Consider the following 23,710-nt stretch of genomic DNA (forward strand, 5'->3'; position numbering starts at 1 on the left):
TGAGTATGAGTTGCACTATTTGACTGTTAAAACCCATTTTCATTATTGATCAGCTCAATAATTGTTTTCTGTAAATGACTTTGGATGAAAGTTAATAGACTCCTGTAGAATAATAATATTGATAATGATAATGTTGGCAATGACAGTAATACTAATAATGCACATGTTGAAGTACCAAGAATCTCTGAAGTCTTAAAACTCACTCCAGTTGGTGTACAGTAGAGAATATTTTACATTGCTTTGAATGAATTTACATATATGAATTTAAATGTACTTTCAAACATATGCATTAATGTATGTGATTGCTAACAGACAGAAATAATAGGTTCTACTGTACAATGGTCAGACGTACCAGTGAATAGAACACAATAGCTGAAGTAATCAGAGAGTGTAGGGCAGGTCAGCGTGTCGCCATGGAGACTGATTTTTTCCTGCTCCAGTATTTACCTGTAAATGAGGTGGATTTTAACTCATCAGGACAATGTTTGATAAATAAGGGGAAGTGATGTGACCTTTTTGTCCCTCCAGTGACCCTGTACAACTGCTCTGTGGGGAGGCAGGACTGCAGCCTTTGTAAAAACGCTGACACCAAGTACAGGTGTGTGTGGTGCCCCAAGCAGAAGGCGTGTGTGTACGAGAAGTTGTGTAACGTCGATCAGCTGGGGGCCGCGGATCCTTACAGCATCGAGTGCCCTGACCCCCAGATCACTGATGTGAGTACTTCCACCGCCGCCGACCGTAGAGGTGCATTAAAGTGTTGTGCTTAGCGGTGAGGAGGCACTGATGCTGATTGGACTATTGATCAGACCTGACTGCCCTGTGAGGAGTCTACTTCAGCTGATCTGAGGCGCCGCTAGATGGATCAATTCTGTCTTTGCTGGCTTAATCGCCGCTGCCTCATTATCATCGACACACGGCTATCAAGAGTTGTGTTGACGTCTGCTGAGGTCATGAGCAAACATTATTATAAACTGTGTGTTCGCTGTTTTGTCTAATGGTTATTGGTCAATAACTATTAATAGATCATTATTGGATTTTCTGTCAATGATAAAATAGCCCCAGAATGACTTTCATCCGGCACCATCAACAGGATGTCATTTCAATCTGTTGGGTAGTTTTATGACCACATCCTGAAAATGATGACATCATTGACCTCAGGTGCACTTTGAGCTTAAAGCTAATTTAACTAAAAGGACTCTCAGCAGACGGCGAACCGCTGCCAAGAAGCAGCGACTTTAAAGGAAGTGAGAAAAGTTTTATGGCTCCGTCCATTAATCTGGATCCGTTCCAGAAGCAGGTCCAACTCTTCCATCCAGTTTCAATGTGATCAATCAAGTAGTTTATGTTCCTGCTTCCATAAAGTTCCATGCGTCATTTTTAGTTTTCTATAATCCTGCTAACACACAGAGGTGTTGCTAAACTTCATGCTAAACTTTTTTTGCTTGTAACGACTTTGCTGCAGTGTGCTAACCTCAGCGGCACTCAGATTTCCCAGAATGCATAGCATCTCCTCAGACTTCAAAGTATTAACCTGGAAATTCTTTCCTGACTTTCAACTATTTCTTTCATTCTCATGGAAAAAAATCAAATTTCCACACATTGAATATCGGGGTTTTTGGAAAATCAGTGCCAAATCTAAAAAAAAAGTGTTTGTAAACCCTCACCCCTCTGGCGCCCCCTGCAGATCATCCCTCGTTTCGGACCCCTGAAGGGAGGGATCTCCATCACCATCCGCGGCTCCAACCTTGGCATCCATGGAGAAGACATCAAAAGCATCACTGTGGTCAAGCAGCCCTGCATCCATCAAGTTGAGAAGTACTCCGTCTCCACCAGGTGACACACACACACACACACACACACACACACACACACACACACACACACACACACACACACACACACACACACACACACACACCCACACACACACACACACTTTTTTTGTAAACTTTTGGACGCAATCAGCTGAGGGTTGCTCTGCTCTGCTGGAGGTGACCTGCTACTATAATTTATTTAGCTCATTATTCCACTGTATCGATCTGAAGGTCTCCAGACGTCGGTTGATTTAGAAAGAGTATCACTCTTTTAAAAGGTGAATGTCGCTGAGAACAAGTGTGAATACCAAGCTGTAAAAATAAGCCCTTAAATTCAAGATCTGATTTTTCTTCAGACAAAGAACAGATGTATCATCAGGGAAATGTACACTGATATCGGTGGTGTTACTCTGAAGGAGTGCTTCTGCGGGGTTGTGACCTAATGGACGTCTGTGGTGGACCACAGAAAAACACCTCAACTGTTCAAAGAGCTGGACTGAATGAGGCTGAAAGCATTTTTTAAAACGGTAGCCTTCTCCTTTCACATGCAGTGTACATGCCAGCGCAGCAGGTGGCGATATAACATTTAAAAATCACCTTTTCTTCCCTGTCTTTTTTCCGTCATTCCATCTGTACATACTCGTAAATTAGCTTAGAACTCTAATTAGCACATGTCGAGCTGGGCTGTGACATCATCATTCCCAGAGGAAATTAATTTAGCCATTTTTTGACATTAATATTAGTTAAATACTTGTTTGATATATGACTCAAAATAAAACATTCTTCAACGATTCCGTCCATGTTCTTTTTTTTTTCTATATTCTTTGTTCACGTACGTTTTAATGATGTCGCTGCTTTGCTGGGATCTAATTACTGACCTGTAAACATCCTGTTTATCAGTGTTTTATGACTCATCAAATAAAAAGCTGTAAGTTCATCCCTCTGCTCCGAAACCATCATATTTTAAAAGATCCTCCTCTTCCTCGTCGCACTTCGCCTCCTAAATGCCACAGCTGTTTAAAGTGTTCCCTTCATCTAAAGAGCTTTTAAGAGGGAAAACATCCAGTTTCCCAACGACACGACTGCTGACACCTGGAAGGATTGATCCGCCTCTATGAATAATTCCTGCCCCGCCATCTGCACCACAAGGCATAAAACGGGATTTACGAGAGCAGATGGGACGTTTTTCACCCCTAAATCATCCCCCCTTCTGATGCGAACGCTCCTGCTGCCTCCGTCAGCTCGCTGTGGGTTGTCGTTCACTTTCCACTGAATGCTTGATTGACTTAGTTCAAGTCCAGACAGGTTCTTCATTGTGATGTTTCTGCTGTGTTTTGACTGTGGGCTCTTCAGCACTGGTTGGTTTATTGCATAATTCGAAGGTATCTCCAGACATTTTGAATGATCAGAAACCATTGGATGCTCATCAAAACATTATTTAAACAGGATTAGCATCTCCTTCCACATGGGGCCCCGTTTTCAGCTGTTATACAAAGGTTGTAATGTTTGATTTTAAATGTTTTTGGTATTTAGATTGAACGTTTGAGTCATTTATTCAGTCTTTTTGACCCAGATTTGCTGATTTGACAATAGAAGCCGTCTAAATCTGATTTCCTGCCTGTTTTTGTGTCTTTTTGCGTAAAAAAAAATACATAGAAATATTTATTAGTTTCTGCCCCCGTCTAAAACATGTCTTTATTTCTTCATCCGATCCAGTGTGGTTTGTGAAATCAGCCCGATTGACCTTTCAGCCCCACACTGGGGGCAGGTGGAGGTGGAGGTGAAGGGAGGGAAGAGAGGAACCTCCTCCATGTACTTCACCTACAGGGTAAACACACACACACACGCACACACACACACTTCCACCTTCCAGCTTTTGAAGCGTGCACCTTTTGACCCAGTAAATACCCATGTCCTGAAACCTCCAGCTGATGCAGTTGTTTTACTTCCTGTGAGACGTTTCTGTTTCTTAGCTGCAGATTTTTTTTCCCGCTCAAACCGAGGACGTGTGGCTTCAGTCGTTTTACAGATGCAGCCTCCTAATGTGTTGGTAAATGAAGCGCTGAGATGCTGTCATACCGTCGGTAACTCGCTGAACGATGCGCCGACTGCGTCTCTCTGGAAACAGATGCAGCTTCTCGCTAACAGCAGCTTTTTAACGGGCTTCTCATCTCAGGCTTTGCTAAAGCCCCCCCACAGGGGAGCACTCCGCCAAACTGTTTGCTCAGCAGATTGAAGCAGATGTGAACGCTCGTACTGTACGAGTGTGTAAAGGTTTCTGACGGGGAAGGGGGGGGTGGAAGTGAATGTAAATCCACAACAAGGGAGGAGGAGAGTGTATTCATGCTGCATCCTGCACCCCCCCCCCCACACACACACACACCTCTTTAGGACCCAATCCCTGAGACGGTGAAACCCTCCAGGGGCCCTAAAGCTGGCGGGACCCTCATCACCATTTCTGGACTGTTCCTGGACACCGGCAGCAAGGAAGACGTGCAGGTCGCCATCGGAGGGGTGGACTGCTCCGTGTAAGGAACCCCCCCCACACACACATTGTTATTCACAGAGTCCATTTAAATTCCGTTGATAAGCTACTTGTTATTCAGACATTGTCCCCTATGCTAATTCTACAGTAGCCACACTTTGAAGCCTATAAATTGATTTTTTTTTCTTTTCTTATGTCGCCAATGAAAATGGAATCGACCTTAACTTTGGTGTCACAAGCGTGATTGTCTTTTTTTTTTTTTTTTTCTATTACCATTCGCCTTCACTGGCGAGATTTCTGTCAAAGCCCATCCAATGGTGACATTTAAGGCACAGGTGATGGGAAAATAATGAAGTACAGAAACAAGCAGAGCCAGGATTTAACAAGCTGTCAGGCGGCTGCCATGCTGGCCTCTGGCGTTGAGTTACGTCCTTGTTTTGGCAGGGAGCGCTTCGGAGCAGAGATCACCTGCAGGACGGGAGAATACCGAGCTGATAAGGTGCCCTCCGACCCCCTCACCGTCACTGTCAAGTACGGGAAGACGACCACAACAACCATCCCAAGTGCCTTCCAGTATCTGGAAAACCCCATCGTGCTGGATCACTATCCCCAAGGAAGCTTCGTCTGGTTAGTGTCTGCTAGCGGCAAGTTAGTATTTAATGTGAAGTGTGGGGCGGGTTGTTGATCAGTTTGTTCAATGATGTCATGAGGGGTCTGGAGCCAAAGGCTGATGGATGGAGGCTGATGAGGAGGTCCACAGGTAGGTTGTTTCTGCCCTGTTTCCAAACCGGGAAAGGAGGTCAGCAGCCAAACGAATCTGACAACAGGAAACAGGCAGGAAATCAGAAAAACAGGCAGAAAAAGAAATCTGTGGAACGCTTCTGAAGGCCTGAAGAAGGGCAGCAAAAGGAAGCCCTTGGCATCAGAACCTAAATCTTCATCCTGATCTTCTATGTCTTCTTTGTCATCTTGTTTTCTGCTCTGTTGGTCTGCTTGTTGTTTTTTCTTCTTCTTTTTTTCTTGTTCATCTTCCGTGTTTCATTTCTTCTTCATCCTCTTCATCTCCTCTCCTCACGTTTTTCTTCTTTCCTGAAAATTCTTTCTCTGATTGCCTTTTCTTCTTCTGCTCACCTTTGTCTCTTTTTATTCTTTGTCTTGTCTTTCTTCTTCTTCTACATATTCTTTGTCCGGTTTGACTTCATCATTACTCTCGTCTTCATTTTCACCTTTTTCTTTTCTCTACATGCAGTTTGGTTTTGATTGTCATCTTCATCTCCTTTTCTTCTACATCTTCTTTGGCTGCTGTCCTTTCTTCTATGTCTTGCCTTTCCATCGTCTCTTTCCTCTTGTCTTCTGTTGTACAATTTTCCTGCATCATCTCTTAATCTTCCTCATCTTCAACAGACTCTTTATAGGTGACATGTGCTCAGATAGCATGGGAAAGGAGAAGAATAGAACAGGTATAAAAAAAAGAAGTGTTTACCTCAGACTAAAATAAACAACTTAGAGATAAAGCGCTGAGTTGGCATTGATTAGAAGGTTGGACCTCATAGAACTGAACATCCTGTTCTCTGGCCTGTTAGTCGCTATCTGTAGTCTTGCAGAGCTTATTAATGCCAAGACTGTTTTTAAAAGTATGATTTGTCCTTGAAGAGCTGCTCCCGTGCTTCGGTGCAGAATGTTTTATTCTGACTGAAGGGATACAAACGCCTCTGATGTTTCACCAAGCTGGTGGCTGATGGCTGAAAATGGTTGCAGACGGTTATCTTTCTTTTCCGTGCAGTTGGCTGCATAGTGCTGGTGTGATTGGACAGGCTGGAACAACAGATAGGCCTCTTTCAGACTAAAGTGATTTGTAATGTTAGAGCTGTGTTTGTCTGCTTGCTGTTTGTGTTTCCAGAGATGCTCTTATGTGTGATTTACTGTCTGTTTTAGTGGAGGGAGGAACATCGTGGTGACCGGCTCGGGCTTCGACCTGATCCAGAGAGCCATCATGAAGGTCGACAGAGACAACCAGACAGCTTTTGAGGCGAGTAGTTCAATATTTATTCCCTTTATTTATATTCCTCTCCATGTGTCAGTCATCCTTTGTTTATCAGAAGGATGGCTGCTTTGCTCTAAACTGTTTCACTGTGTGAACCTGGACCGTTTCACTGTGTGAACCTGGACCGTTTCACTGCGTGAACCTGGACCGTTTCATTCTGTGAACCTGGACCATTTCACTCTGTGAACCTGGACTGTTTCATTTTGTGAACCTGGATTGTTTCACTGTGTGAACCTGGACCGTTTCACTATGTGAACCTGGACCATTTCACTCTGTGAACCTGGACTGTTTCATTTTGTGAACCTGGACTTTTTCACTCTGTGAACCTGGACCGTTTCATTCTGTGAACCTGGACCGTTTCACTGCGTGAACCTAGACAATTTCACTGCGTGAACCTGGACAATTTCACTGCGTGAACCTGGACAGTTTCACCGCGTGAACCTGGACTGACTGCGGGACCTTCTGCATGTGTAGAAGAACACAGAACCTTCATTAACATTAGAACCGTGTTTGTTGGCGTGTTTGAGATGTAAATCATTGATGAATTTAAGCCGCTGTGCACTGTGGGTAAATGTCAGAGAGCTGAGATGTACTTCTGGTTTCTGTTGCTGGGGACTCCCTGCAGGTGATGCCATCAATATTTTCCTCATTAATGATGGATTATTTCCTCCCTAGCTCAGTCAGAATGAGGAAATTTCTGATGGATCAGTCGACTACTAGATCTATTACACAAATAGGAACGAGCGGCAGCTCTCCTCCTCTTCCTCTTCCTCCTCCTCCTCTTCTTCAGTTAATCGCTGACTGTTTTTGGGACAAAGGATTGGGAGGCGTTCCAACAGGGACCACATACACGTTCCTCAGGTAGACCAGTGATGCTGGTGAAATATTAATGCTCCAGGTGAGACACAACTGGATGTAAAGGGAAAAGCAAACAGCAATTAATGGTTCAGTCAATGTTTGGGCAAACATTAATAATTTAGACACTGTTTATAACCGTGTCCCCAAGGGGAGCACTGTTAACTTAATAGGGGGTTGGACCTGCACTTATTCCCTTTAGAGGGTTCAGCTTTGCTCTTTAAACCAGTTTGCTTTCATCCCTTTCCATTTCAGAGCTGGTTGTTCGGTCTCTGCTGTGAGCTGACGTTTCCTCCATCACACCTAATTATCCTGTAGTTTGTGATGCACCATTATCCTCTTGTAGAGAGAGTGTCTTTGAGACTGTGGAGAAGAAACACTGTGAATACCTCACCTGCATTTCCAGCCTGATTTTCAAATCAGTCAGGATTTGAGGACTCCCTCCGTCTGAGCCTGGCTGTGGAGAGTTTCCATCTGTTCCCTGCCTCACAGGAGCAGCTCCGTCTATTGATCTCCACATCTCATTAGTCCGCAGCGGTGATTCATTCCGACCGAGCAGCAAACACACTCCTCTCATCCTCCATGTGTCCACCAGTCAGGTGTGACTTCACCTCTCCTCTTGTTTGGCCCGTCTCTTTCAGGATTACAGATAACAGCTCCTCTGTTTCACCTCTCCAGAATTTATCAAGTCGGATTGGATTTTAAAAAAATATTTTTAGAGGGTGTGTGTGTGTGTGTGTGTGTGTGTGTGTGGGGTGGACTTGAGTTATCCTGCTGTCGCCTGCCCTCCAGTGTACCAGCCAGCGTTAAGCAGTGGGAATGTTGTTCATTTCATTTAAAAGGGCTAAATTTAATGCCAGCATTAAGGTTGCAGAGGATTATGAGACTTTGCCACTCCATCAGTCCTGGCCCGGTCCCCGGTCCTGCTACCCAGGGACGCAGATTTGAAGACCTGCTGCTATAAACATGAAGCGTTATCTCAAAGGCCTGGCTGGTCGGCTTCATAAGCCGCTCTCAGTCTATCTACTGAACTAGACCTAAATATTTAGAGTCAATATTGGTGCTTACTTGTGGTAAAAACATGTTGATTTAATTTTGGCTCAGGTAATTACCTCTTTCATGTGAAGTCCCTGCAGCTCTTTAAGAGATGGTTGCATCTGTTTGTGCGACTAAAAGCCTCGTTGTGAAGAGATTAGCCGTTTCTAAATGCTCCTGAATGGAGCACGGTGGTGCAGCGTGGCTCACAGCAGGAAGGTCCTGGTTCAGACCCACCTGAGACCTGAGTGGTCACGTGACCAGGGTAAACCCCGCCTTCTGCTCGCAGCCATTTTGCTACAGAGTGGCTCCCTAGCTGTTTTGAGTCATTCTGCTATGCTGCGTACTTAGCTGATGAATACCGGAGTGATGAAGCACGGCGTCTTTAATTTATAGCATCATTTAAACACAAGGTGCTTCACAGAGGCGTCGATGGAATTAAAAAGGAGACATTAAAGAGCGTGAGAGACATTAGAATGCAATAAAAGTGAAAATAAACACAAAATGCCAAGATGAGCAGATAAACTCATTAAGTGAAGAGATAAATAAAGGCGCATAAGCAGCATTTTGGATTTATGGGATGGCTTCAGTAAACGATGACGTTTTAAGACCTGGTTTAAATGAGCTGACTGTCAGAGCAGACCTCAAATGAAATGCGGCTTCATCCTGTTTGGTTCTGGTTCTGGGGGTGAACCCGTCCCAAAGGGTCCGAAGGGGACTGGATATCATGTGATCCAGTACTTAGACCGGTCATTACGTCATAGCCCAGCAGGTACAGCCAACACAGTTTTTATGTGCTTCCTCTTTTAAATGCTAAATTATTCCTTTTTACGACAAAAACATATTCAGTTGAATTTTCTTTCGTCTTTGTCCCTTTTCCCTGATAAAGAATTTTTAAATATTTCCCTGCTGGACTTCAAGTTTTCCTGTCAGCAGTCAGCGTGGCAGGAACAACTCTTAGTCATTCAAAAGAAAAACAACCGCAGGAGGAACGTCCTGCTGTAATTGGCCTCAGGCTGCGTTTCTATGGTGACATGTTCAGATAGTTTCTTAAACTTGTCTCAAGCTGATGTAGGTCCACCTTTTGTTTCTTTTATGTCTATTTAAGTGACGTTCAAACTCTCTTCTGGTTCGCTCAGGAAGCCCATGAGAAAAACGACACCGTCATCCAGTTCCGGTCCCCGACGGTCACCGGCCCCCCGAACCAGCACCTAAAGACCTTCATCCGACTGGACAACTGGGAGAAGGAGCTGAAGCCTTTCGACTACCACCCCGACCCCATCTTCAACACGCTGTTCAACAAGGTCATCACTGAGGCTGGCATCATCATCGTCACGGTGGGTTCAAGCACCTCGGATGCTGGTTGGAAGACTCAGCGTTTCATAGATGTGGGAAATAGTTCAAATCGATGGGGTTTAATTGAGAAACAAAGGCTGGACTGCAGTTTTGATCTTAAATAATGTCTTTGTGTAATTAAAGTTAAACTAACAGCATCACTTTTAAATTTTTAGCATTTAATTCTGATTGACCGTTGAAATTCCTAATGTTGTATCTTGTAAGGTGTTTTAAATTTATTCATACATATCCCTTGTTTTGGTTCTCAGTACTTTGAATGAGTCAGTTGCAGTATGTTAAAATTGCAGTATAATGATGAAAATATGAAATAGCAGTAAATTTAAGTCTTAGTTCATTTTCATTCAAAATAGAAAGTTTGTATTTGGCTTTCGTCTCTATAATAACTATGATTTTCATTCAGTGGAACCAATCCTGGACAATCCTATGAATACATTCCTCATATCATATAAACAACCAAATAAATACATTACGATCATCTTTTTCTGCACCTTTATTTAAACACTCAATCCTCCTTTCCTTCCCTCCTGATCTGCACCTACATTTAAAGTCATCTTTCCTGCCATTTTCATAACGTTTGCTGGAAATGGGTTTAGTAATTGTTATTTTATCCATACATCGACCATTATTCCACTATTTATTATTATTTTGATCTATAGAATGGGACAAAACAATCCATCAAATTTCCTGAAGGGACCTGGAGAAAGAATGAGGTGTTGATTTTCATCTCGGGATTCGTCTCCAGATTTGTCGTCTTTCATCTTTGTGTCGGTTTTGGGATTCTTTTAATTTAGTCAGGAAAGGCGTCTGAGAGAAAAGGGCTTTTTCATTTATTGCATGTTCTGCTTTTCACCTTTCCTCTGCTCCACACTGCATTAGAATGATTGAGCGCCTGTCTGCAGATACATTAGTGTGTGTGAAAGTGTGTGTTGCTCTGCCAGTAGTGTAGGTTTGACTGGAGCTGTGCCTGCAGTGTCTTAAGGAAGGACTTATTGCGCTTACACTGAATATAATCTTAATCTTTCTAATTATTCTGGCACTTAGACAAAAGCTGTAAAACTTTCCATCCATTAATAATGAAACTGCCTCCAGAAATGTTTTAATTCTCGTCTGATTTGTCGACTAGATTGTGTTTAAACCAAGTAATTATTTTTCCTGTTTCCTCGTCCTGACATTTGGAACGCTAACGTCAATCTTCCCCTGCAGGGTCGAGGCTTCTCCAAAGCCATGACGGCTAAAGAGGCTCAAGCCTTCGTGGGAGACGTTCCCTGTCTGGTCAACACGCTTCAGGACGACAAGCTGTTCCTGGACCCGCCCTCCAAACCGCCCCGCGCCCGCTCCAGACGCCAGCGCCGAGACACCCGGCCCGAGCTGCTGGATCTGATGGTCAGATATGACATTTCATATACATGTCCTGCATGAAGAGCCCTTAAAGGAGCAGTTCACCCAAAAATAAAAATTACTGTCATTACCTCAAGAACCTCTGTTTGGCAGAGAGAGATTCTGATGCTTTACTGTCAAGTGGAGGTTTCAGAAACTGAAGAAAATGATGAGTTTTTTTTAAACAAAATAAACATTAATTTTGAGATTTCAAATTAATGTAAAGCAAAATAAATTACAAGATGAAATCCGTATGTCTTACAGACTAAATAAATTGAGTATAACCTGTTAACTACATGTAGCATGTTAGCAGCAAACATGAGGTCGTGTCTCAGCTTTGGCTGTTGAGGACTAGGAAATGTCACATTTTTCCATCAACATCAGGCAAATTATTCACGTCGTAATGAGTTTTCTTTTGAGGTGCGCTGTGCCTTTAAGCAAAGTTTGTAACTCTAATTATATCATGTTTCATTTATTAAATTTAAATAAGACCTACTGTCATGTTTTTAAATATTTTTTTAAAAAAGTTTTAAAAGAATAGTTTTTATTTGATTTACTCAATCATTAAATATTCCAAATTCATATGATAACAAATATAAGTAGCCGTTCGTCAATTTCCAGCTCTCCTTCTGTGTTGTTTGTTCGTTAAACTCTTCATGTTTGTTCAGTTGATGCTCGAAATCCTGCAGCTGCTTCAGCAGAAGATGATCTCACCATTACCATGTGAGTCCATCTGTCTCTAAAGCCCCGCCCCCTCTGCCCTTTGACCCGCAGATCAAGTTTGGGAAAGGCGAGTGGGTGGTCGGCTCGGTGCAGTACGAGAAGAAGAACGACCTGTCGCTCTACATCATCATCCCTGCCGTCATTGTGCCGATGCTGCTCATCATCGCCATCTCAGTCTACTGCTACAGGTGGGTCAAAGGTTAAAGGTCATGGATATGAAAAACGATTTAAATCAGGACTTTATAGATCAGTTTCAAACCTGTGGGCTTCTTACAACCAGTCATTCAAGAGGAATCTTCAGCTGTTTGGCTGCGACGCTCAGCTCAAAAATCCAATGACATTTTAATCTCGGAAAGATCTGCACCTGTAAGCTCTGAATATTTACCTGATTTAAACTGATTGAGACTAGTTCTATTAAATATTCTCTCAAATATTCGAGAGATATTCTACTACAGGTTTTTGCCTACAAGAGAGTCTGATGTTCAACATCACCTGGTAAAGGGTTCACTTCATTCCCTCGTTTCAAGAACAAATAACAGGAATTTCAGATCAGTTTAAGTTTCCTGGAACACTTTGACTCCTTTTCTTCTGACCTTATTAAAACATGTTGGATTATTGAAGTGCCAGAACCTGATTGTGCGCCTAAGATGATGGGGGCTGATATTTGAGTTAATTAGATGTCTCTCACTTCCTGTTTGACCTTAAATGAACAAACCAGCGTTAAACTGTATGACAGAAACCAATCAGAACGTTCCATGGGGTGGGCGTGGCCAGTTGTTGATTGAACATGTTTATCATCAGGGGCACACTAGAGGTCATTTTATCATGTTTATCTTCTAGAAGAACACACTGGAGGTCTCTTTGTGTTAAGGCCCCCATGAGGCCCCTTTGAGGGCCCCTGTGGGCCCCTATTCTCCTTGGAATCCACCAGAGCATCCATGGCTTTTGGGTTGATAGTGGTAAACTTGTTTCAGATGTTCCTCCTCTCCTCAGTATTTTGGTTGGACAGCAGCAGAATCGCGTGTCTTCAGATGAAACATAATGACCCGTCTGGCTTCCTGTGTAGCTTCGGAGGATGTTAACCCGATGACGATCCTGCCCCACATAATATTTCTTCAGGTTTTCCATTTGTCGGAGCTTTGTTGATTAGAGCGGCTTGCAGCTGATTTAATGGTCTAATATCGTAAAAGTCTCCTGCACTTGATAAATAAAGATTGGACTTTGCTGTGTTTCTCGTTAACGTTGAGCTTTATGCTTCTATAGCCACACGCTAACAAATGCTTCTCCCTCCACTTTAGTCTAGTAATAATCTATAATGATCCAATATGATGACATAAATGACTTCATTCTGTATGCAGTATCACGTTTGTGCTTTTCTCTTACACTAGACTCATGTTTGCAGTTCAACATCCTCGTTTTACTTTCACCAGCTCAGAGCCGGCGTCTTAAAGCTTCTGTAATTTGCTGATTTATTTGTGCGTTGCATCATGAATTAGTTGAATGAATATTTATAAATCCAGGAAGGGCAAAACCCACTGAGGAGCGATTTCAGCACTAATGGGAAGTTTCTGTGAAAGTTATGGACCTCCTTTGGCCTTAGATCTGGAGCCTGTTTCCTCATCACCTGTTGTTTGTGGCGTCTCTGCAGGAGGAAGAGTCAACAGGCGGAGAGGGAGTACGAGAAGGTGAAGCATCAGCTGGAGAATCTGGAGGAGAGCGTTCGGGACCGCTGCAAGAAGGAGTTCACAGGTACCGAAACGAGAAAGACTAAAATCATTAAAACCCACGAAGGCTCCATATTCCCGAAGAATGTTTCATGGCTCTGATTACATTTGTTTAATTGCACAGCAGAGAATTAAACTAATTCTGCAGCTTAACATCATGTAATCATCATTAGAAGAAACCATTTTGTCATAACAGTAATAAAAATTTCACAGCTGACATAATGTTCTCTCGTCTGAGTTCGCTGCTCAGTCATGGAGACAAAGCTGTTTCTCCAACAGGAACTATTTTCTTGTCTCCGTCTTGCAGACTTGATGATCGAGATGGAGGATCACACCAACGACTTGAGCGAAGGACGAATCCCCTTCCTGGACTACAAAACCTACACGGACCGCGTCTTCTTCCTGCCCTCCAAGGACGGAGCCAATGACGTGATGATCACCGGGAAGCTGGACATCCCATTGGCTCGCCGAGCCATCGTGACCCACGCTCTCAACCAGTTCTCCAACCTGCTCAACTCCAAGCCCTTCCTCATTAATGTAATGATTTTAATTCTCATCTGAGGGCTGATGGGACATTTCTGACCTTTATAAACGTTTGCCCGACTGAAACAAACCAACTATATGTAACTCAATGTAATCTAAGTCCCTAACATCACAGTTGCACAAAAAAATATATTTATTTTCAAATACTCTGACCTATTGTGCTCTCGCGGGCCACATAAAATTACATGGGGGGCCACATTTGGCCCGCGGGCCTTGAGTTTTCTAAAGCTACAATACTAGGAGGTTTCAGCTACTAGCTGATAACTTCTACTTGTTACTAACTGCTACTGGCTGCCTTTGGTTTTTCCAGTTCTGTCAACACAATCTACGTTGTTGAACATCACCACCCCGTCCCTCGTTCCACATCGAGTTCACCCTGATGCGCAGTTTTAAAAAAATAAACAGAATAGAAGGGCACATGTTTAGCTTTAAAATACCAAGACTGAGGCTCAGATCTCATAAAGGATCTGTTCAAATATATTAGGTTCTAAGAGACTCCCGCCCTCCAGCGGCGCTGATGGGCCACATCCCGCTTTGGTCTCTGCTGGCTTCAACAGCTGCTTTAACCTCCGTTTCTGATTGGAGGACTCTGTGAGGCTGACTTGAGTATTTGAAGTGTGAACACAAACGTGTGAAGATCACTAATAATCCCGTCGCGCTGGCTCAGATGCACCTCTGAGGTGTTGGCAGTAAACGAGTGTGAGATCCCCCTCCCTCTAATTGATGTCCGTGTAAAGCCGCGGTGTTTTACCTGAATAATTATTATTATGTTAATCTAAAACACGTCTGGCTGGAGTGTGGAGGATAAATTAATTTGTCTTTCTCTGCAGTTCATCCGAACGCTGGAGCGCAGTCACGACTTCAACGCCCGGGCCAAAGTGTACTTCGCCTCTCTGCTGACGGTGGCCCTGCACGGGAAGCTGGAGTACTACACTGACATCATGAGGACGCTGCTGCTGGAGCTGATGGAGGAGTACGTCCACAGCAAGAACCCCAAGCTGATGCTGCGCAGGTGAGGTTAGGCAGCACGTTTCATCCGCCAGTAGCTTCGTCTCCCCACCCTCAGCTGCAGAGAAGCAACCGCCGTTTTTTTATTCTCTTCATGTGATTAATGTTAATGTTTATCTTGTGCAAATTGTTCTTTGCATTAAAATTTTAGAGATTAATCAACCTGGTTAAAATTATTTGCTGCTTTTTTTTAAATTTGTGAAACAACAAGTTATTATGCTGCATGAATTGATAATACAAGTTCAGGGTTTATTTTTTTATTTGCTCTTTCAGAGTCATCAGTCACTTTTATTACATCATCGGATCACAATTGTGTTAATTAAGTCCTCATTAATCTGTATAATCATCAGAAAGGCTTCTAATTACCTGTATGAAAGCACAAAAGTCATTTTATCACCCCCTCCGTGCCGGTTACCGACGTTCCCTGCTTGACTGGTGCTTGTTGCCCCGGCAACAAGGTTTGTTTATTTGTTGTTTGCAGGATCACAAAAAGCCTTCCTGGCGAATTAAAGCCGTTAAAGTTCAGTTTGCATCTGGATAAAGGTACAAAAAGAGTTTTTATAACATGTAAAGGTGTGAAAGAAGAAAAACCTGAAAGTATTTATTGTGCACTAAAAAACAAATTGTAATTAAAAAGCGGCTAGAACGTCACAGATGAGCAGAAACACTGAAGCAGCTCAACATTTGGGGCAAATTTTGCAAAAATTGTAAATGAAAATTTTACATTAAAACCCTCAGCAGGACTGGGGTGTTTGACAGGTCTGTCGCTCATCACTGTTGGGGAGGGGGGCTAGTATGACGTGATCTGTCTGTGCACGCTGTGACTGGCTGTTATGCAAGCACACATCTTAATTATCCCCCGGCGGAGAGGCTCATTATGCTGATTAGCCGTTGCGACAACACGGCCCCTTATATACAAGATATCTAATTAGCCGTGCTGCCGCTAACAACGGGAGCCACCAGTCGATATCTGACATCGGGACTCGTCAAGCATTCACAATTAAAAAATTCACTGCTGCCAAGCCTTCAAGAGATTTTTCTCTGCTGGAGATTTAGATGCTTTTTTTTTCCCAGTGTTTTGATTTGTTTTCCATAAGAGTCAAAATTCTGAATTTTAAGTGGCATGAAAATATTAATGTAGCATAATTTCGGTCTTTCCTCATCAGATGTGAGGTTAGTGTCACTTTATTCCTTTATTCTCAGAAGGAACCTCTTTGGTTCTGCGTTGCTCCTCTTCCTTCCACATGGACCTGTGTGATTTAAAACAAGGAGAAAGACATTTAGCTGAACAGATTTAGGAATCGCTTCAACCACACAACTATCAACATTTAGACAAGCAGCAGAAACCGACGCTAAAGCTGACTTTAGAACTGAAGAATCCTGTCGGATGAAAAGCAAACGTTTTCAAGCTTTTTCTGCAAGTCCAGCCAACTTGGTTCAACAAAGATCCATTATGACTTGGATGACTGAGAGTCTCCTCAGACTTTAGGATGTTAGGTTAGCATCCCACAATCAGACTGTGTTAAGTCTCATTATACTCCTTAGATATGACGCCTTCTTTTTACGATGCCCATGCACTGATGATCACACTTTGTGAGGTCAAACGTCTGTTGATGAACGTCGCTGATATTTAGTCAGCCGACGTATAAATCCTTCTAGGTGTGAGGGGTTTCACCTGGTGTGATGTGTTCCTGCAGGTCGGAGACGGTGGTGGAGAGGATGCTGTGTAACTGGATGTCCATCTGCCTCTACCAGTTTCTGAAGGTAACGTGTTGTTTTCATGTTAGAGGGGATTTAATGGTCTTTAAAGTTTGTTGTTCAGAAGATGTGATTAGTGTTCGTCATCAATTATGTGTGTGTGTGTGTGTGTGTGTGTGTGTGTGTGTGTGTGTGTGTGTGTGTGTACCAGGACTCTGCTGGTGAACCTTTGTATAAACTCTTCCGGGCCATCAAGCACCAGATCGAGAAAGGTCCCGTCGACGCCAGAGTGAAGAAAGCCAAGTACACCCTCAACGACACCGGCCTCCTGGGTGACGATGTGGAGTACTCCGTTCTGGTGAGTCACTCACACACACACACACGATGCAGTTGCCATGGGAACCACCAAAAACCCCACCGGCGACTGTCCGCTTTTGCGTGACATCCATTCTCGGTGTCAGTGTTCTCATTCCAGGAGTCTGGTACCAACACAGCTCTACTTCAGAAGAAGTACGACAAGTCAGTACAAGTACACAGTGCAAGCAGACCCCCCCCCCCCCAGGCTTCCACCTGCCCTGCATCAGGGGTAGGGGAGAAGCCGGCGCTCCCCTCTGCTGCTATCGTGTTTCGGTAATGGAGGCTCGCAGCTGCTTTCTGTTAGTCGGCACAAATTAAGGGAGCCGTTGCTAACGGCGTCGTCGAGGGCAATTATCAAATTAGCCTGAATTACACGTCTCCACCGCGATGGATCGCCGTCTGCGATCGAATTACAGTCGGAAGGGAAGAGCGGTGAGGTAGATGTACCAGACAGATGTAGAGTTTCCTGATTGGCTGTAATTCACAGCATGCTCCCGCCATTCGTCTGAACGCAGCCGGGGCTTCTGGGGGCCGCCAGCGCCTTCAGATTTCCCCCCTTCAGGTTCGTTATTTCTGACAGAGTGAGGGAGGTGAAGGGGGGTCAGGGTTTGCTCCTGGTGAGTCTTCGTCATTAGCTGGTCAAGGTGAGAGGAGTCCTTCATAAGTGTGTGTGTGTGTGCTTACAGTAGTCTGGTTGCCATGACAACAACATCCGGACAGAGCATGTGTGTGTGTGTGGGTGCGGGTGGCTGGCTCCGGCCCGTGGTTGGATATAACTGTATATTTCTCATTTGTGTGTGTGTGAGCACACACGCTGGTCCACCTTCACATGAAAACATAAAACCAGTCGGACTCACGTCGACGGGAAGTTTCTGAGTCTACGAAACATTTCTGGAGATTCGCTTTTGTTTCTGACAAACACTGGAGATGATGAGGAATAGTTTTTAAAAACTAACTTTCAGATCATACAGAGACATTAAGTAAATTTATGTGAAAAGATATTTTCTCAGTTATTAAAATGAATTCTTTACCGTGACCTTGAAGCTAAAAGTGTTAGCTCATAGCATGCAATCTCCTGGATTTAATTATGTTGATTATGATTGTTTTATTCACAAGTCAAGTCACAGCATCATCCAACCCGTGAGGAGGAGACTTTATTTCAGACCAAAAAACACTTATTTAAGAAAAAATAAACGGAAATTAATTTTAAAATCTTTTATGTTGTGAAATTGTTTCTTGATGGCTGACTGTAGGAGACAAAAACAGACATAGAACTGACGGACAGACGTTAATGTGAGTTATATTAGTTATGTTTTCAATTCAGTTCAATTCAAAAAACTTTATTGGTCCTCGGGAGGCAATTGAAGGCACATAAAGCAGCAAAATTGGTGCACGGAAAGGAAATGGAGAGTGCAAAGAGCGAAAACCAGACAGAAAATACTAACTCTGAAATACACAGATATGTATAATACAAACAGGTATGTGCAATGGGATAATAAATAAATATAAAAGAATGTTTAAATTATAAAACTAAAGATATCAGGCAGACCCTTCATGTTTGGTTCCTAGACAGCTGTAGATGAGAGTTGTGATAATATAGAACTAAATCAACCGAGAACATCCCAAAGTTGCTCCATGCAGCTCCTACAGAAGCACTGAGATCCAGAACTGATCTGATTTTTAACCTGACCTTGAATTTTCTGCAAATCATCCAGCACCATAGGTTTAGTTTGCACATGCTAATGCTTGTAGCTCGGATGCTACAACGCCGGTTTCAACACACTGAATGTTTCTGGTTCCTCAGACACTGCAGGTTCTCGTCCAGGACGAAGGTCCAGACGAGACATCCGTCAAGGTGCTGAACTGCGACACCATCTCTCAGGTGAAGGAGAAGATCATCGAGCAGGTGTACCGAAACCTGCCGTACTCCCAGAGGCCAAAGGTGGACAGCGTCACGCTGGGTGAGTCCACAAAGGTCGCCTGAGGAAGACGAGCAGAACGCAGAGGCTCCCAGTGACGGAGATGTCGAGCTACTCCTGCCTTCACTGAGAAACATTTTTAATCAAATGAAATAATAATTTATGATTTATTCCATTTAATAGATTATTTTAAAATGATTTTTGTCATTTCATCTGTTTGGAATTAAAAGTCTCGGCGTCAGATGGTTACCGAAAGCCCTCATCATCTTCGTCTCTGGGTCCCCGGTGCTGACAGGCGCCTCGGGGAATAACTTGAAAGGCTGAAACTCTAAAGACGTTTTCCAGCATCAGATCATTTTTATTCCCACACATGCCGTCCGTCTCATTCCCTTATACATTTTAGATAAGCTCCGATCCGACTCCTTTGACTGGAATCGGGAAGATAACCCACTTCTCATTCGGCGGAGCTTGTTAATGTTGCAGCTCAACTCTGCTGAGGTGTCGGATGTTTATAAATTGAAAATGTTAGATTTTGAAGTTCAGAATTAGATTTGAAATTATTCTGAAATCTTCTGTTGCCCTTGAGTGTCGGGCAGGATGAGCCCGATAACCTCTGGGGGATAATTCCTGTGGCTGCGATCAAATCAGGTTCACCTCTGATCGACTCTTCTCATCCCGCTTTGAACCCAGAGTGGCGTCCCGGATCAACGGGGCAGATTCTGTCAGATCTGGACCTGACTTCCCAGAAGGAGGGCAGGTGGAAGCGCATCAACACTCTGGCGCACTACAATGTGAGTATCAGAGAATAAGATGAGGAGTGAAAGCAGGTATGGAGGAGGTGAAGGGGAAGTAAATCACTGCATGTGAGCGGCCGGTTATGAATGAGGTTGGCGATTTTCTCAACATTCTAGTTGCAGTCATGTGGAAAATGGAATGTGTGTTTCCTACAGATGTCATTAGACTTTTGATTCATATTTTTATACCTTTATTGAAAGAAAAAGTTTCCCCAGGATGAAAAAGGAGCTTCAGGCTAACTCTAGTACTGATTTTTATGGAGATAGCAACATTCTAACGTTCCTTAAATACGTCTGATGATGCCCGAAATTCCTAATCTGCCCTTAAATAAGATTTTTTGTTGATTAAATATGAAATGACAGTGAGTTAGCTTCATTATCTTTGCTCAAAGACTGGAAACAAGAGAACGCAGATTTACCATATGCACAATAAAAAGCAGATGCATCATACAATGAAAGCCTGACATTGAAAAGGTTTATGAAACACTAATAAAACCTGCATTTAACTTCAAACACACGGGTTAAATATCAAGTAATCATTCACACATTCGTTCTAACTCCAGTTAATCGAAGTAGACTTGATTTCTAAGATTTTATCCTAACGTTTTGGGTTTGAAGTTGCAGCTTTCTTGAAGTTTTGCTCATTTCCAGGCAGCTCATGTTCCCCATCTTGATTTGCTGCTGTCGCCTCTCAATGGCGGCAGAAAGCCTCTAAATCTTCTTGGCATTGCATCGATTTTCTGCAAATAAAGGTCACTCGCCACTATCCCCTTCTTGTCCTTCTTTTTGGCCTCTTAAATCCCCCTCTTCCAAAGGTGCACCTTTCATCCGCTATCCTGCTGTTGTTCTCAGAGGACGGCCTCATTGGATTGATCGGTGGAGTCAGAGAAGTGCTAATCACAGTATTTGTGGCATCACTAAAGGTTTGATGGCAGCGAAAATGTAACGCCTTAAATACCCCAGTAAAGAGCTGCTGTTGCTCCAGAGTCACTCTCAGTTAGACGTGGGAGACGAGAGGAGAGCTGAGTTCAACGACAGCGCCAGGAAGAGCTGGAGCATCACAGTAAAATAATATCATGATAAAAATACTCAAACAGCAGCATTTTTATTTCATCTTAGATGCTGGTGGTAAGCTGATCGTATCTGGATCCAGAATCTTTTTAATTAGATTTTATCTTCTCACTTCATGGATAACATCTGCAGTGGAATTCCCTGCTGTGAGATGACAAATAATAGCAATCCAGACTGACCTGAGATCAGATTGAAGCTGAAACTGACTCAGTCGAAGAGAGGGGTTTGTCTTCTGAAGTTCTGATCTGGACCCTGAAGAAAAAAGCCATCAATGCAATCTAGTTTTTATTGAACAATTATCAGACAAATAATGATGCCATCATGATCCAGATTCCAGGGGCAGATTATCATGATCCATGAGTCACATGATGAAGGTTGGCCATCAGAACCATCAGAAAGCTGATGGTTTCAGGTGTATCAGGTGGACCTGAGTCAAGTCTAATTTAATTTATATGTGTAATCTAACTTTTATTGTTGCTTTTATTGTATTTAGCAGCTTGATCGTTTAATACAATGTATAATTAATAATAAAAAAAATTTATATTTTAAATATCAATAAATTGTTATTGATAATAGTAATAGTGATTATATTGTTGTTGTCATTGTAATTATTTATGGTTTTTGTTGGTGTTTCTCAACCAGGTACGAGATAATGCCAAGTTAGTCTTATCCAGAGTTCTTCACACTCAGCAGAACTATGACCAGAACCAGGAGAACCATGAAGAACGTACGTGTCTCCACACACACACACACACACACACACACACACACACACACACACACACACACACACGAAAGCAATTGTTTGTTTGTTTCCCACAGGGATTTGGTGAACGTCCCTGCTCTGATTTAACATGCTAATACATGCTAAATCTGAAGAAGCTTTTATTAGATCAGCCTGATGTGAGAGGAAACTCTTTAATGCCCCCATCTTCCCCCACCTGACAGGAAACGCTCTGCTGGAGGACGATAAGGTGTTCCACCTGGTGAGGCCGGCGGATGAGCTGGACGAAATCAAGTCCAAACGGGGGAGCATAAAGGACAAATCGATGACCAAAGCAATCACAGAGATCTATCTCACGCGTCTGCTCTCCGTCAAGGTAGCGAATCACTTATTTAATCTGACTCCTGTTTGCTAGTTTACTTTACTTTTCTTTTCGGGGTCGGTTTGATTGATCTTTGATTGATTGAGCCTGAACGCCCTGCAGACGTGTGTTTCACCTTATCTGTGGCTTCTTTCCAGGGAACTCTGCAGCAGTTTGTGGACGACTTCTTCCGAAGCGTCTTGTGCTCCGGGGCGGTGGTGCCGCCCGCCGTCAAATATTTCTTTGACTTCCTGGATGAGCAGGCGCTGAAACACAGCAACGTGGATGAGGAGACCATCCACATCTGGAAGACTAACAGGTAAACATAACCAACACCTGAGTAGAAGTGGGGGGGGGGCCTGTGCAGACACTCAAATGTGCTTTCCTTCCCGCCGCTCGCTGCCCCGTCGCCCTCCTAAGGTCAGCCGCCTGACAGAGAGGAGCTCTCCAAGAAACCGAACTCATTCATCCAAGATGCAGCGGAATGCAAATGCAGATTCCAGCTCGCTTCGTTTACATTCGGGATCCCTCCGCTCCCATGTGACATTTAAGTGCATAAATTAAAGTCACACCAGCGAAGGCTGGAGCGCTCTAGACGTTGTGTTGCATGTAGATTCCAGTGATTGACACGAGGCTGGCAAGAGAGCGTCGACACAAGGACACGAGATGAGCGATTTAATTACTTCCTTCACTCCACACCGGCCTGCATCCACCCGCTCTGTTTACCAAATCAACTGAGGGCCATGTATTAAATATGAATGTGTGCATGAGGCACAACAAACAAACATGGTAATTACGTCCCAAGTCAATTTAATACTGTGATTACAGCTACATCGCTATTTTTATGCCTCTATTGTGTTCGCGCTTCAGCGTTCCCCGGAGCTGTCGCCTAACCAGTGTGAATTTTACACCAACTGCATTTCGTGTCTCAGATGAGGGTTCTTTGGGTTTTTTTGTTTTTTTTTGGAAACAGTTGTGTTTTTTTTCTTTTTGGCTTCCTGAGCCGGCATGAGAAGTATTCAGAGAGCAGGCACTCCGGTTCAGAAGGGAAATTAACGAAAGCACCCAAGAATTAAATTTTATCGAGTGTCTTCGGTTGTTAAAATTCTTTTAACAAAGAAATCCATGATGTCTGTGTTTCTGTGTGCCAAACAAACCAGCAGTGGCTTCACCGTCACCGCTCAGTGATTTGTAGCTCACATGTTAGTGTAGATCTCACTTCTGCTCGTAGGTAAGGGGGTCCCAGACCTCGAGTCCCCACTTTGGTTTTGTTCTTTGAGTTGGCTTAAAGTCAAAGATGACCTGCTACAAGCAGCTGAAAAATAAATCTGAACTGACTAAAGAGACGGTACCCAAGTCTCCAGGAGCCCTGGGAGCTCAAAGACAGCAGCACCTTGAGATACGGGTTTAATCCGTTCCGTGACTGAGCTTGTAAGTCAAACAACGTAAATTTTCCCCAAAGAAAATAACTAAAATAATTTTAATCTATTCCAGCTTTGTAAATAAAAAAAAATCCAAAAACCCTCTAAATGATGAAAGAAAATACTTTTTTGTTAATCAATATACATGCATGCTCTTCCTGTGTATAATTAGTCATATATAAGTTACGTAAACAATGAATAAGTGTAAAAAGAAACGCAAAAATCACAAGAACAAGATCCGGTCTCAGCTGATGTTGTATCCATCTGCTAACTAATGGTGGTGTCATGAAGGACAACTCGTAATTTGGAGATTCGTTTTTATGTTGAACAGAAATGGACAGAGCGACGACTCGTATCTCAAATAACTCGTATGTCGAGTCGCTCCTACTTTAAGGTACTAA

The 23,710-nt window shown here is 43.2% G+C and overlaps 1 protein-coding gene across 1 annotated transcript in view; it reads left to right on the forward strand.

The window, feature by feature from the left end:
• plxnb2b (plexin b2b) overlaps positions 1 to 23,710 on the forward strand; it is a 111,542-nt gene that overhangs the window by 83,403 nt on the left and 4,429 nt on the right. The window contains exons 15-33 of the mRNA XM_068312349.1: positions 529 to 713; positions 1,685 to 1,833; positions 3,531 to 3,642; positions 4,206 to 4,342; positions 4,744 to 4,926; positions 6,235 to 6,328; positions 9,373 to 9,570; positions 10,793 to 10,972; positions 11,741 to 11,877; positions 13,338 to 13,438; positions 13,721 to 13,950; positions 14,787 to 14,968; positions 16,662 to 16,728; positions 16,874 to 17,020; positions 18,824 to 18,980; positions 19,629 to 19,729; positions 21,446 to 21,530; positions 21,752 to 21,903; positions 22,047 to 22,207. Coding sequence (XP_068168450.1) covers positions 529 to 713; positions 1,685 to 1,833; positions 3,531 to 3,642; positions 4,206 to 4,342; positions 4,744 to 4,926; positions 6,235 to 6,328; positions 9,373 to 9,570; positions 10,793 to 10,972; positions 11,741 to 11,877; positions 13,338 to 13,438; positions 13,721 to 13,950; positions 14,787 to 14,968; positions 16,662 to 16,728; positions 16,874 to 17,020; positions 18,824 to 18,980; positions 19,629 to 19,729; positions 21,446 to 21,530; positions 21,752 to 21,903; positions 22,047 to 22,207 — 2,758 coding nt within the window. The remainder of the gene's footprint in view (positions 1 to 528; positions 714 to 1,684; positions 1,834 to 3,530; positions 3,643 to 4,205; positions 4,343 to 4,743; positions 4,927 to 6,234; positions 6,329 to 9,372; positions 9,571 to 10,792; positions 10,973 to 11,740; positions 11,878 to 13,337; positions 13,439 to 13,720; positions 13,951 to 14,786; positions 14,969 to 16,661; positions 16,729 to 16,873; positions 17,021 to 18,823; positions 18,981 to 19,628; positions 19,730 to 21,445; positions 21,531 to 21,751; positions 21,904 to 22,046; positions 22,208 to 23,710) is intronic.

The sequence above is a fragment of the Antennarius striatus genome, chromosome 4 (genome assembly GCF_040054535.1).
Source record: "Antennarius striatus isolate MH-2024 chromosome 4, ASM4005453v1, whole genome shotgun sequence".
NCBI lineage: Eukaryota > Metazoa > Chordata > Actinopteri > Lophiiformes > Antennariidae > Antennarius > Antennarius striatus.